Consider the following 11,483-nt stretch of genomic DNA (forward strand, 5'->3'; position numbering starts at 1 on the left):
ATGCTGAAGTTGGAGGCTCCACCAGGGGTGAAGAGGCTCAAAAGCTGAACATCGAGAGGCCTGGACGAGCTGCAGAGGTTTTAAGAGCCCAGACTAGAATATATATTATGTTAGTAGTAGTCATTTTTCATGCTTTTGACTTATATTGCGCTAACTATCGCACAGATCGATCTCCTCCAACGTGATAGTGATTTTCCACCCTGTGATTCTGACGTCATTTGAGGGGCTTAATGGCCCGTCTGGTCTGCGACGTCCAACACTTAAAAAAAAAAGAAAGTTAAGATAGCCCAGAGATACGAAGACGGGCTCCACATTTACGTCCAAGTGGACGCTCACTAAATGACGTTATCCCGTCAGAAAGGAGGCCAAACGAGTCATTCTTAAACGTATTTATGTTTATTGGTGGCGAGGTCTGTTCTGTAAGAATAGAACACTTTCAGTCCCCCGAACAGAAAAGTTCCTTTCGTCTCTTTATTGAAAATAAAACAAACTTTAATGTCCCTGTATTTTTGTTCTGTTTCTTACAGTTTATCTTTAAGAAAAGGTTAGCATGACTATATGTGTTGCATACATTTACAATGTGGTGAACTGAAAATAAATCAACATTCTGTACACAAATATATGGCCCTACAGCAGGATTACTTTTCGTAATAACTTACATTCAGATGATTCAGTTGACACACAAACAACAACAACAACAACAACGTTTCAGTCTTAGCACTCGGGATCATCAAAGTACTATAAATGGTTTCTTATTCCATATGTGCAACGGTTATTATGGGCAGCATTAACGTACATCCAACTGCCCCTTTGGAAATGTTTTTCTGTGCAGCTCCTGTTCGTCATTTAACCAAAACATAAACTGTCCAATGAAATGTGATTCAAAATGTCAGTGCGACTGTTAAAAAAACAACAAAAACAAACAAATACAATCCGCGACGGTCCTTCACTTTAAACATGTACAGTGGACATTCAGTTATACGCGTGTTTCTAATAACCCAAATACTTTAATAAATATATGTAATGACTTAATTCTCCCACTCATTAATTAGCTTTTACCCCTTAAGGACTCCAACAGATCTCAAAATATGGTTATCGACGCTCTCTTTTTCCAAATAAAGCAGAGTGAGATTGACAGGTGCACCAACAACTTTCCCTCAGCAACAAAACTGTGACAAAAGCTCAGTGTGCTGCTCTTAAAAACCAACATTTGGATATTTCAAGTTTGTTTGCTGTTACATTCGGAAAACTAAGAGCCAAGAATAAGACACGAATGAGAATGTGGGTTCATGTGTCACGTTGTTCTCATGCACTCTCTCTGCTGCATTAAAACAATAAAGTAGTCAAACAATACAAACACATACTATGAGATACAGTATGTTGGCTGTTATTAGGCACATAGGAACAGTGAGTCACAGTGAGATCGCACATTAAAGTCCCAATCTGGATTTCTTTAGGGAAATACATATATAGGAGGAGGGGGAGGGGGGGTTGCTGGTAGAAAATAATCTCGAGGGGCCACTATTTGACGATATAAATTCCATTTAGCTTCAGTGCCCAAATATATATAAAGGTGACAGTATTTTTGCATTTTTGAAATAATAAAAAAAAGTCAGGAAATGAACCATATTTGAATGCGTTGCCACATTTAAATATAAATACAGTGCAGTATAAAACAGTCGACATTATAATCCGACCCTTACATGATCAAATATTTAAAGGGGGGGGTGTAGGATTTAGCGCCATCCAGTGGCGAGTTTGTAGATGACAAACTGAATATTATATTTCTATTTCTGCCAATAGATTTAACTCAATCCTGCACTCTGGGCTTTTTAATTTAAAAAGCCGAAAATTAAAAAAAAAAAAAAAAAACTTTTGTTGTTGTTGTTGCCGTTTTATAGAAGAGTTGTTTATGACCGTCTTTATTGGTGGAAATGGGGCCACAAACAATCTGAAGAAAGGAAACTGTCACCTTACATCATTTGGGCCAGCGCCGTACATTTAAATGCTTGTATTGTTTCTTTTCTCCCTTTTTTTTCTGTTGTTGTTTATTAAAGTGCATCGTTCAGGTTGAGAAGGAAAATGAGACAAACAAAAATTGTTGCAGGGTGGGGGGGGAAGCTCTGCGGTACCACCACCAGATTGGGCCTTTTGATGTTAAGCCATGTATGACACAGCATATCACACATATGCAATATACCATTACAATGGGCACAGAGGAAAGGCAACATACTCCATCGTCATGAGTTTGGTCTGACAGCATATGAGTCTAAAACAGTGTCAGCCACGACCGGAGCCTGCAGTCCACCTCGTGGGAGGTGCTGCCCATCCCTCCAGCCGGTTGGTCTGCGGATAGCTGGAGGACGTCTATATCGTCGTTAGAGTATTTGGTTTGGAGAAGCGTTACGCGTGCGCGTGTGTAACGCCGTATGCGTACGGTACTGTCAAACCGTAGTCGCGGTGTTTCTTCGGGAAGACGAGCCGACACACAGCTCCCACTATGTCCCCGTTTCATCGTCACTGTGCTGGCCGTCGCTCGTCAACTGCCACAGTCCGTCGTTCGGCCCGCCGCGTCTCCGTTTTACCAACTGCGGCCCGGCCGTCTCCAGTTCACGCAGCGTCCGTGGGGTGTGCGCGGCCGGCCTGCGATTCGTTTGCACGCGGTCCCTTTCCTGTGCGTGCGCCGCGTGTCGGTCACGTGGCGTTTGCATCGTATGCGGTATGACCATCTCCGTGCTGGGGGGGCCTCCCGGGTCTTTCATGGCCATGCTGGCCCCGACCATGGCGGGGTAGCTTCGATTCCTCCGAAGGCCAGCATTCAAACCCGGAAGCCCCCCGCCGCCCAGCGCGCCGTTCCCCAGTGCAGAAGAGCCAAAGGGGGCCAAGAGGGCACCGGCAGATGAACCGGGGTCGGCGCGAGAGGAGAGGGTGCGGAAGCGTTTCAGTTTGTCCACAAGTCGCAGGTTCAGCTTCTCCGTTTGGCCGTCGTCATCCGTTCGCTCCCTCTCCGCCTCCCCGAGCACTTCCCTCAGGATAGTTCGAGCCGGCTTCGAGGCGAGGAAGGTTTCGTGAAACGGCGCGTCGTCGTCGGCGGAAGGGCTGAACTGGAAAACGGTGCGCTTGGTGGTCGAAGAGGCGGATTTGGAACGAGGGGAGTTAGGGGGGGTGGAGGGCTGGAGGAGGAGGGTGTCCGGGCGTTTCACCAATCGTCTGTCTGCGGCCTCCTCGAGCGTGCCGACGCTCCTCTGCGCCGGCGCTGCCCCCCGACCCACCGGCGTCGAAGCTCCGCTGGCATCGGACCCTCCTCGGTCCCAGCTGCGAGGATCGTACACGGAGGCAGAGATCCCGTTCTCCAGCAGGAGGCGCACCAGGCCCAGGGAGGTGCTGGTGGTCTTGGTGGAGTCCCGAAGGTTAGTGGAGGACTCTGCTAGTGAGAGGGAGAGGGAGAGGCGGCGTGGCGTGCAGCAGGGGGTGTACGATGGCGTCGGGGGGCCAGAGAAGGGGATGGGAGAGCGGGTGGGGGTAAGGGTGCCCATGCAAGCGCTGCTCTGACAAGAGGAGAGAGCGGAGCTGGAGGTGGAAGAGTAAATGGAGGAAGGCGGGTTGAGAGGGGGAGGAAAGAGGTATGAGAGAGGGAGGAAAGAGGGTTGAGAGAGGGAGGAAAGAGGGTTGAGAGAGGGAGGAAGCAGGGGGCATTGGGTGTGAATGGAGAAACAGTGATGGGATGATGGGTGATGGGACAGAAATGAGTAGACATGAGTTATCAAGTCCTCTTACTTTGCTTTTAGTGATACATACGACTCTCTATATATGGACACACCCTTGAACAGAGCCATGCAGAAATTAAACCTATTGTTTAACCTATTTGGGCCTCATGTAAGGCCGTATAAAGAGTTATAATTTGTTACTCGTCAGTGTGACAAATACAACAGGTTTTAAATGCCAACCCCATTCAGGAGCATCAAGGCTCACAGGCACATTTTACACACAGTAAGTCAATTAAAAGAGCGCATTAAAAGCAACAAAAAACAGCTGATCCAGCTGACTCCGGTGCACTCACGTGACCTTTCTCCGGTTCTCGGGTCATCGGGGGCAAAGTGGTCGTATACATGGAGGAAGCCACGACCCCAGGACCAGATTAAAGTCACATGACTGCACCGCGCTAGATCAAATTAGATGATTTTCACGGCGAGAACGAGGCGTCCATGCTGACATCTCGACAGTTAAGATTAGACCAGCGGAGTCATAACACCGTGTTGGAAGCTGGATTGTTAGGTAGGGGACATGTTGAAGGTGATGATGCGACTATTCAGGGATATTTGGGGGTAAAATGTCGGCCGTTATTCTGGTTGACACACACACACACCCGCAGTCTTTAGGGAACGCACTCCCATGCATTGCCTCACCCTGTGTGCACCCCCCCAGTGAATACACTCAATGGGTCTGCTCTACTTCGGCCATGACAACCTCGTGACACAACTCCACCTCGGCGTCCTCGTCACATGACCTGCCAAGGGCCAATCACACGGCAGGGACACAGAGAGTATGAAGTCAGCCAGGTATCTCTGGCATCAAAGTAGCCCTGCCTCAACATCTATTGGGAGGGGAACAAGAGGGGGGATTTGCTCCTTGGCTGAGGACCAGCTTGATTTACGGAACACAGCGGGGACTTTCTTCAAGTGGCGGCCATCAACCATTCATTTATCTATGCTGAATTTACAGTAGATATAGCAGGAACTCTCTCTCCTTAATGTGCCATGAAGGGATCCAGGTAGGTAACTCCCTCAATGTGCCATCATGTGTTCATAATAATAGGACGCTACACTCAAGTGTACAAATTATGGACTAAAAGCTGAATACAGTACAACAGGAATATTGGCATTGAAGAGGTTTACCTTGGGGACACAGAGGTCAGCTGATCAGAAGGGTGGAGAATCCTGCAGGTGGTGAAGGTGTATGTAGAGCTGGTACTGGACATAGACTTGCCTGGGAAATTAACTTTTTTAAAAAAAAGGGAGAGGAGAATGGAACAGAGGCGAAGGCGGTTAGTCCTGAGACGAGAGGTAACCACTGCAAAAACACTGTGCACAAAGTGGAGAGAAAGTAGAGTGTATGAGCCCCGAGCACAAGCACCAGCATTCATTAGCGCCCTCATTTACAAGACGGTGGAAAGATAATGGGGTGTGCAATGTGGGCATTTAAAAAAATATAATTACGCTATTCCGTTGCTCGCAATGACACCGTCCTAAAAATAATGTCCGATGTCCTTTTTTTTCAGGTTTTTCAGAAAAATCCCAAATAAAAATGCACACCCTTGACATATTAGGCCGTTATACTATATTATTTACATTCAACAGTTATTTTAATGTTATTTATCATTAGTGTTGCTGAAGGCAAAATTGCATATTTCTATTGTCTAAGCATCTGGCGGGAGGTCTTATTTAATTTAGTAATATAATAATGATAAAGACCCCTTTAGGGCTGACTGCATTGTATGTCCAGGCAAGTGTGTGATCTGGTAATAGTAGGATTTTAAGTGTTTTTCTTTTTCTTTCAGACATTCCTAAGTCAGGAAGAACGTGTTGTTCGAAGAGAGCTTGCAAACACAAGTTCATGTTTTCCTTTTTGACTTTTCTGTTGATCGTTGGTGTAATGTTTGGCAAAGACACGTTGGAACAAACTGCAGGTGATCAAAATTATATTATTTCTTATGCATCCCCTCTAAACTCCTTGTATTTTTTGATGTGAGAATGAACGAAATCAATCATATTTGATTAAATTACACCAAAACACGAGCTTGCGATTGGTTGAAATAAGGCAAAGTGTGACAGTGAAAGAAGGCGTGAAATGAGAAGGAAAACTGTCAACATATAAACTGAAGTAAACAAATGATAAAAAAAAACAACCATGTACTCTGTCTTGATGGGGTTCGATGGCTTCACACACACACACACACACACACTAGGACTGCCGGTGGGATGGATGGATGTGCAGGTGTGTGAGCGTGCAGGTGGGGGCGTCACATTGGGGCTGTGAGATGTCCAGTGAATGCTTTCCCCAATCCCCCACCCCACCCTACCCCTTTATCCCCATGCTCCAGGGCTACACGGGTAGACGGATGCAGTGCAGTGACCTCAGCTAAGTGCTCCCTCACCAGGCATACGGTCCTGGAGCTCCTTGAGGTCCACGTGCCCGTTCATCTCGGAAGCAGAGGGGAGAGGAGGAGTAGGAGGAGGTGAAGAAGAAGAAGAAGAAGGAGGGGAGAGGCAAGAGAAGGAAAGCGGTACGTTTGCAACGTGTCCATCTTTTACTAGAACAGCCTCTCTGGCCCTGCACGCGTTGCCCTGCATCGTTTCTATTTGGCCCTCGGCGTCTCTGTTCTTGTCGCAGCAGTCGGGCGGGGAAGAGGTAGAGCGAGGCAGACCCAAGGGGGCGGAGCCGTCTCCCGACCAGCCGCTGAACGAGTCGCACGAGACCTCGTCCTCCTCCGGTTGGTCCAGGTGCCAACGGTCCTCTGGTTCCTGATCGTGGGATAAAGTGCGGAAGCCCTTGGTGACCACGCCGGGCCGATCGTCCAGCACAGCGCCCATGTGGGGCAGAGCCAACTGCTGCCAGGCATGGAGGGTAGCAGAGCCTGCAGAAGAGAAAACAGGTGAGAAAAACTCATCTAACTCAGTCTGGAGAGGCTCTTTAGAGCTTCTAGTTATCTTACTGACGGTTAAATGATGGCTGAAAGTTGGTCAAGTCACCAAATACTTCAGCTAACTGCTATATGATTGATATGGTCAAAAATGGTACTATACTGTAGACATATCTATTCATGTCAGTGTTTGAATGTGTAAAAAAATATATATAATCGTTTCAAGGCAAACATTATACTGTATATAAACTAGCAAGCAGATAGCACACACACATACTTGTAATCGCAGCCTCGTAAGGACCTTGACTAGGAGGTGTCACGTGGGGACACACACACACACACACACACATCACAAGTCCAAGTGATACAAGATGACAGTATATAAACTCATAAGACTAACACAAAAAGGATGAGAGAGAAAAGGGAAGGTGAGAAAATGCGTGAGATTTTATTAAAAGAAATCTTCAAGAAAGAAAAACAGACAAGTTGGACAAAAAAATAAGTAAAGTGAAGAAGACGACGAAACCTAAATGAGGAAAAGAAAAGGCGGACAAGAGAGAGAAAGGGATTGGATTGGTTTCTCTACATGAACAGCTCATAAAAGGAAAATATTGTCAAAACCCAGACTTCATTTCTTAATTGGTACAAAAGCCAGAATAATGACGTATGATATATTTAAGTCATAAAAAATTAAAATGTGAGAGATTCTACATCATTTCTCACATCTTAACCAACCATCATAACACATATTTTCTTTCCTACCATGCATTAAGTGGTGTACCCGAGTTCGACCACTAGGTGGCGCCACAACACAGAGAATACCTTTTGCGACAGCTGTTTTTCCTTCTTTAGTGGACTTCATTTCTAAAGTGATGCATGCTTTGTAGGCTAGTAACTGCACATGTACAACAATGTTTCTGCAGGATTAAGGGAGACTCAACGATGCTAGAATATGGAGAGAAGAATTGTTTCTTAACTACTCAGACGCAAACTAAATAATGATAAATATCCGACAGTTACACTCTACAAACTCCACAACCAATACAGTATCGATATAATTAATCACTGGATAATAAAAGACCTCTAAACTTTGTGTTTAAAAGGTACGACATACTGAATCAGTCACTAGCAGAACAAACAGAAAGAAAACTGTAAAGTGACGACATTGCGGTAGGTTATGCAATATACATCGCTTTGTGGTATTCATGTCCATACCTGTCGAATTGCTCAAATGTAAGAAAAACAAATATTCAAGTGTACTTGCAGCTCAAAACTAAAAGTGTCGATTATTAAGCCGTGTTCATGTTTTCTTTGACGAACTATAGGCTTCACAAAGCAGGGCGCCTGTCCGCTACTCTACACTTCGAACCAGCAGCGTGGCCGCGTATGTCTGAAGTAGAAGGAGTGCTGGAGGTTTAAACTGCCCCCCTGCTGTTCCACCACCTCCAGCAGGCCCGTGACTAAGGCCAGCGGGGCCCCGAGGGGGGGCTGCGAGAAGCTGGACTTCCTCGGCAGGTTCTTAGGATCCTGTGAGACGCTCAGAAAGATTTTGGACTGACTGCGGTGGTGAAAAATCAGATATTGACTCTGCTGCCGGTTCGGTGGGGCTCGGCTTCGGCTCTGCGTTTGGGTCAGAGTGTTTGGGGGTTCGCTATTTGAATTTCGTGCCGCGCTCTGGTTTTGATTCTGCTCAGAGTTCTGAAAATGTTCATCGTCTTTTTTGGGATTCGGACTCCCTCTTTCATTGCGTGCAGAAACAGAGGACTGGTGTCTCGGAGAGGGATAATCACCTTCTAGCGGCTTTACGATTTGCAGCTTATCCGGCAGGTAGGATCTCGCCGACATGGAGTAGCCCGACCAGACGCTGCCGAAGGAGGGGTGCGAACACAGCGACAGCAGGCTCTCCGTCGGCGTCCCGGGGCCTCCGCTGCTCCCATCGCCTCCCTTCTCTTCCTCTTTGGCCAGATAAGCCAGCTTCCTCTCCCGCTCGTCTTCGAAGAAGCGTTTCTCCGAGAGGTAGTTGTCGCGGCGGAGGGACAGGCGGCGCAGGGCCGCCTCCAGGTCTCTGCCGCCGGGGGTCCCTGGAGTACCAGGGGGCCGCTTGTTAGAGTCCTCTGACCTGGGGAGGGGGACGTATGGGGACATGGATTGGTTTTGGGCTCTTTGTCGTGGAAGATAACAAGAAAAAAAAAAGCAGGAGCTGAAACCTGAAACTAAGGCATGAGTTACTAGGCACCAAACGGACAGGAAGCCGAACATAAACAATAGAAACACTAACAAACACCAGGGTTACCAATAGACACAGAAAAACTGGAAAGTATTGTCAAAGAATAAGCTGAACATCTAAAGTATGAAGCCCTCTCGTCGTCATGTCCGTACCCGTCGTCTCGACCCTCCAGGATACTGCTCGTCCTGTTGTCCAGGATGATCCCGCTCCCCGCGTCGCTACCATATATGGAGTTGGAGCGCGGCGTTCCCACGCTGCTGGAGAGCTCCGAGGTGAGGCACGACGTCCGATTGGAGCCCGGGATGTTGAGGGGGGAGGGGGCCAGCGACGACCGCTGCTGACGCATCAGGTTCAGGTTCTTCACCGTCTGGAACACGCGCTTAGGCTGGAGTCTGGAGAACCAGGATCACATATAGACAGAGTTCATCAACACTGATTGTTTCACTACCAAGCGAAGGGGGAAACAGGCCTCTCAACTGTGTGTACCTCTGCTCTTCTACATCTGGATCGTCCATCTGAAGTTCCTTCCTCATGGTGCCCTCTATTTCTGCAGCCAGAGAGTCCTGGGGAGAGGCGGGTACAATTATTTTTGGGACCCTTTCCGTGCTGCGATGGTGACGAGAACCTTGAAAAATAAAGCTCACCATGGGGAACAGACCCAGAGAGTGGAAGCGCCTCGGTGTGCTGAGCGGCAGGCTTTTATTTCTCAGGTTCTTCAGCTCCTCCTGAGCCTCGTGAAGCATCTCCATGCACTCTGCGTACTTGTCCTGTAACTCTCGCAACTGGGGGGAGGGAACGGATGGAGAGCGATGAAACGGGAGAGAAATCTCGAGAAGAAAAACTACGACATGCACGCGTAGTTCTGTTTGGGAATACCTGGTGTACGTGCATCTAATGACTCTTAAGTCATTAGTCTCGATTCAAAATTCTAAAGAAAATTAAGCTTTATCTTAAAGACGTTCCAGTTTGCACATCGGACCACATATCAGCACTGAAATTGTTATATGAAGGTCTGAAATGGGCTTTTATGACGGTGTGCCGTATCAGATTTCTCATGTGGTGCTTTGTGTCGGTAGATCAGCGGGTTGCCGTACCTCAGCAGTGAGTTGTCTCTGGGCGTCTTTGGCTGCACCCAAGTGCTGAGTCAGCTCCTCGTTCTCCACGGCATACTGCGGGAACACCAAAGGATATGAACAACTCTGCATCCGACGCGTTCAGTCGCAGCTTTATTCACACAAAAACATCCATAACTAATGTCATATCTTCGTGATATTGGACATTATGAGATGTGTCGGGGCGTTTCTCTACCATCTTGGCCTTCTTCTGGAGGTCTACTATCTGGGAGAGGAGATGCGTGATCTCCTCCTGCTGTCTGGAGGCGTCCTCGGTCTTCCTGGCAAGCTCTTCAGCCAGAGAGGACATCTGGAGGTTGGCATCACCTGGAAAACATCAAACTGCGTGAGTGCCTCGAGAGAGAAAGAGATGCAGTCGTTGACAAGTGTAACGTTGAGCATCACGTGACTTCAGTCAGTCCAGTACTCACGTAGTTCTTTGACACAGTCATTGACAAGTTGCAGCTCTTTCTCCTCATAAGAGATAGTTTCTGTCTCCAAATGACTGGCCTTAAAAAGAAAGAAACAGACAATATTAAGAAATACTGATATGCAAGCAGGTCACGCTTCGACTGCAAGACACAAACAAAACAAACTAAATCAAACAGACTTCAGTTCAGTTGTTGAAGTCAATGTCGATTGATGTGCACTGTCCCACATAAATGAATAAATAAATAAACGCATCTTAATAAAAAGAATGTTATGTGTGTGTGTGTGTGCTTGCAGGAGCTTCTGTGTAAATGTATGTGTGTACCTCCGAACGCAATGATTTGTTTTCATCCTCCAGATCTTTGAGTTTCTTCTGCAAGGAGTCCAGGGGGAAAGAAATTGGAGTTGACACATTGTTTTCACTGGGACGCACACTGTAAACACACACACACACGAGATGGAGAAACGTGTGAGTCAGCAGGTCAGTCAATCATCCATTCCTACGCTATAAAACAGTGTGAAATGCCCATTTTATTCAGTCGTGGCAAACGCCTCCGTCTGACACATTCTATTACTTTTCCACACTGAAACTCCCAAAGCTCATCGGCACTGCGTACCATTTGACCGAGAGAGAGAGAGAGAGAGAGAGAGAGAGAGAGAGAGAGAGAGAGAGAGAGAGAAGAGGAATGAAAGGAGACTCACGGTGTGGAGGTGGTCGACTCCCCCTCGCTTTCCTCGGCGGCGCTCGAATAGAACTGCAACAGTTCATCTTTCATGGACAAGTCGTGACGCAACTGAGACACCTACACGTGGACACAATGAAGGAGACATGTAGACCGAGGCTACAACAAACCCCATTGGAGACCATCACATTGAATTGGCATGTTCTAAGACACACACACACACACACACACACACACACACACGGCGTACCTCCTCTCGCATGTGCTCCACCTGCTCCTCCAGCAGCTCGTTCCTCTCGCTGAGGGCTTTGTTTTTCTTTAGCAGCGACTGTCCGATGCGAGCCGCTAACTCCAAGTCGCGCTCTTTCTGCACCGAGAAACTTTTGTTAAAA

General features: G+C 47.3%; 1 protein-coding gene across 3 annotated transcripts in view; it reads right to left on the minus strand.

The window, feature by feature from the left end:
* Positions 1-447: 447 nt before the first annotated feature.
* The window catches only part of LOC117745196 (trafficking kinesin-binding protein 1-like), a 26,785-nt gene continuing 15,749 nt past the window's right edge, over positions 448-11,483 (minus strand). For all 3 annotated transcript variants that reach the window (XM_034553341.1, XM_034553340.1, XM_034553339.1), the window contains 13 exons: positions 11,342-11,458; positions 11,111-11,211; positions 10,734-10,842; positions 10,411-10,489; positions 10,176-10,306; positions 9,962-10,036; positions 9,512-9,649; positions 9,354-9,430; positions 9,020-9,259; positions 8,431-8,759; positions 6,155-6,634; positions 4,896-4,998; positions 448-3,570 (listed from right to left, as the gene is read on the minus strand). In XM_034553341.1, coding sequence (XP_034409232.1) covers positions 2,499-3,570; positions 4,896-4,998; positions 6,155-6,634; positions 8,431-8,759; positions 9,020-9,259; positions 9,354-9,430; positions 9,512-9,649; positions 9,962-10,036; positions 10,176-10,306; positions 10,411-10,489; positions 10,734-10,842; positions 11,111-11,211; positions 11,342-11,458 — 3,051 coding nt within the window. In that variant the 3' untranslated portion in view covers positions 448-2,498. The remainder of the gene's footprint in view (positions 3,571-4,895; positions 4,999-6,154; positions 6,635-8,430; positions 8,760-9,019; positions 9,260-9,353; positions 9,431-9,511; positions 9,650-9,961; positions 10,037-10,175; positions 10,307-10,410; positions 10,490-10,733; positions 10,843-11,110; positions 11,212-11,341; positions 11,459-11,483) is intronic.

This window comes from Cyclopterus lumpus, chromosome 16 (assembly GCF_009769545.1).
Source record: "Cyclopterus lumpus isolate fCycLum1 chromosome 16, fCycLum1.pri, whole genome shotgun sequence".
Lineage (NCBI taxonomy): Eukaryota > Metazoa > Chordata > Actinopteri > Perciformes > Cyclopteridae > Cyclopterus > Cyclopterus lumpus.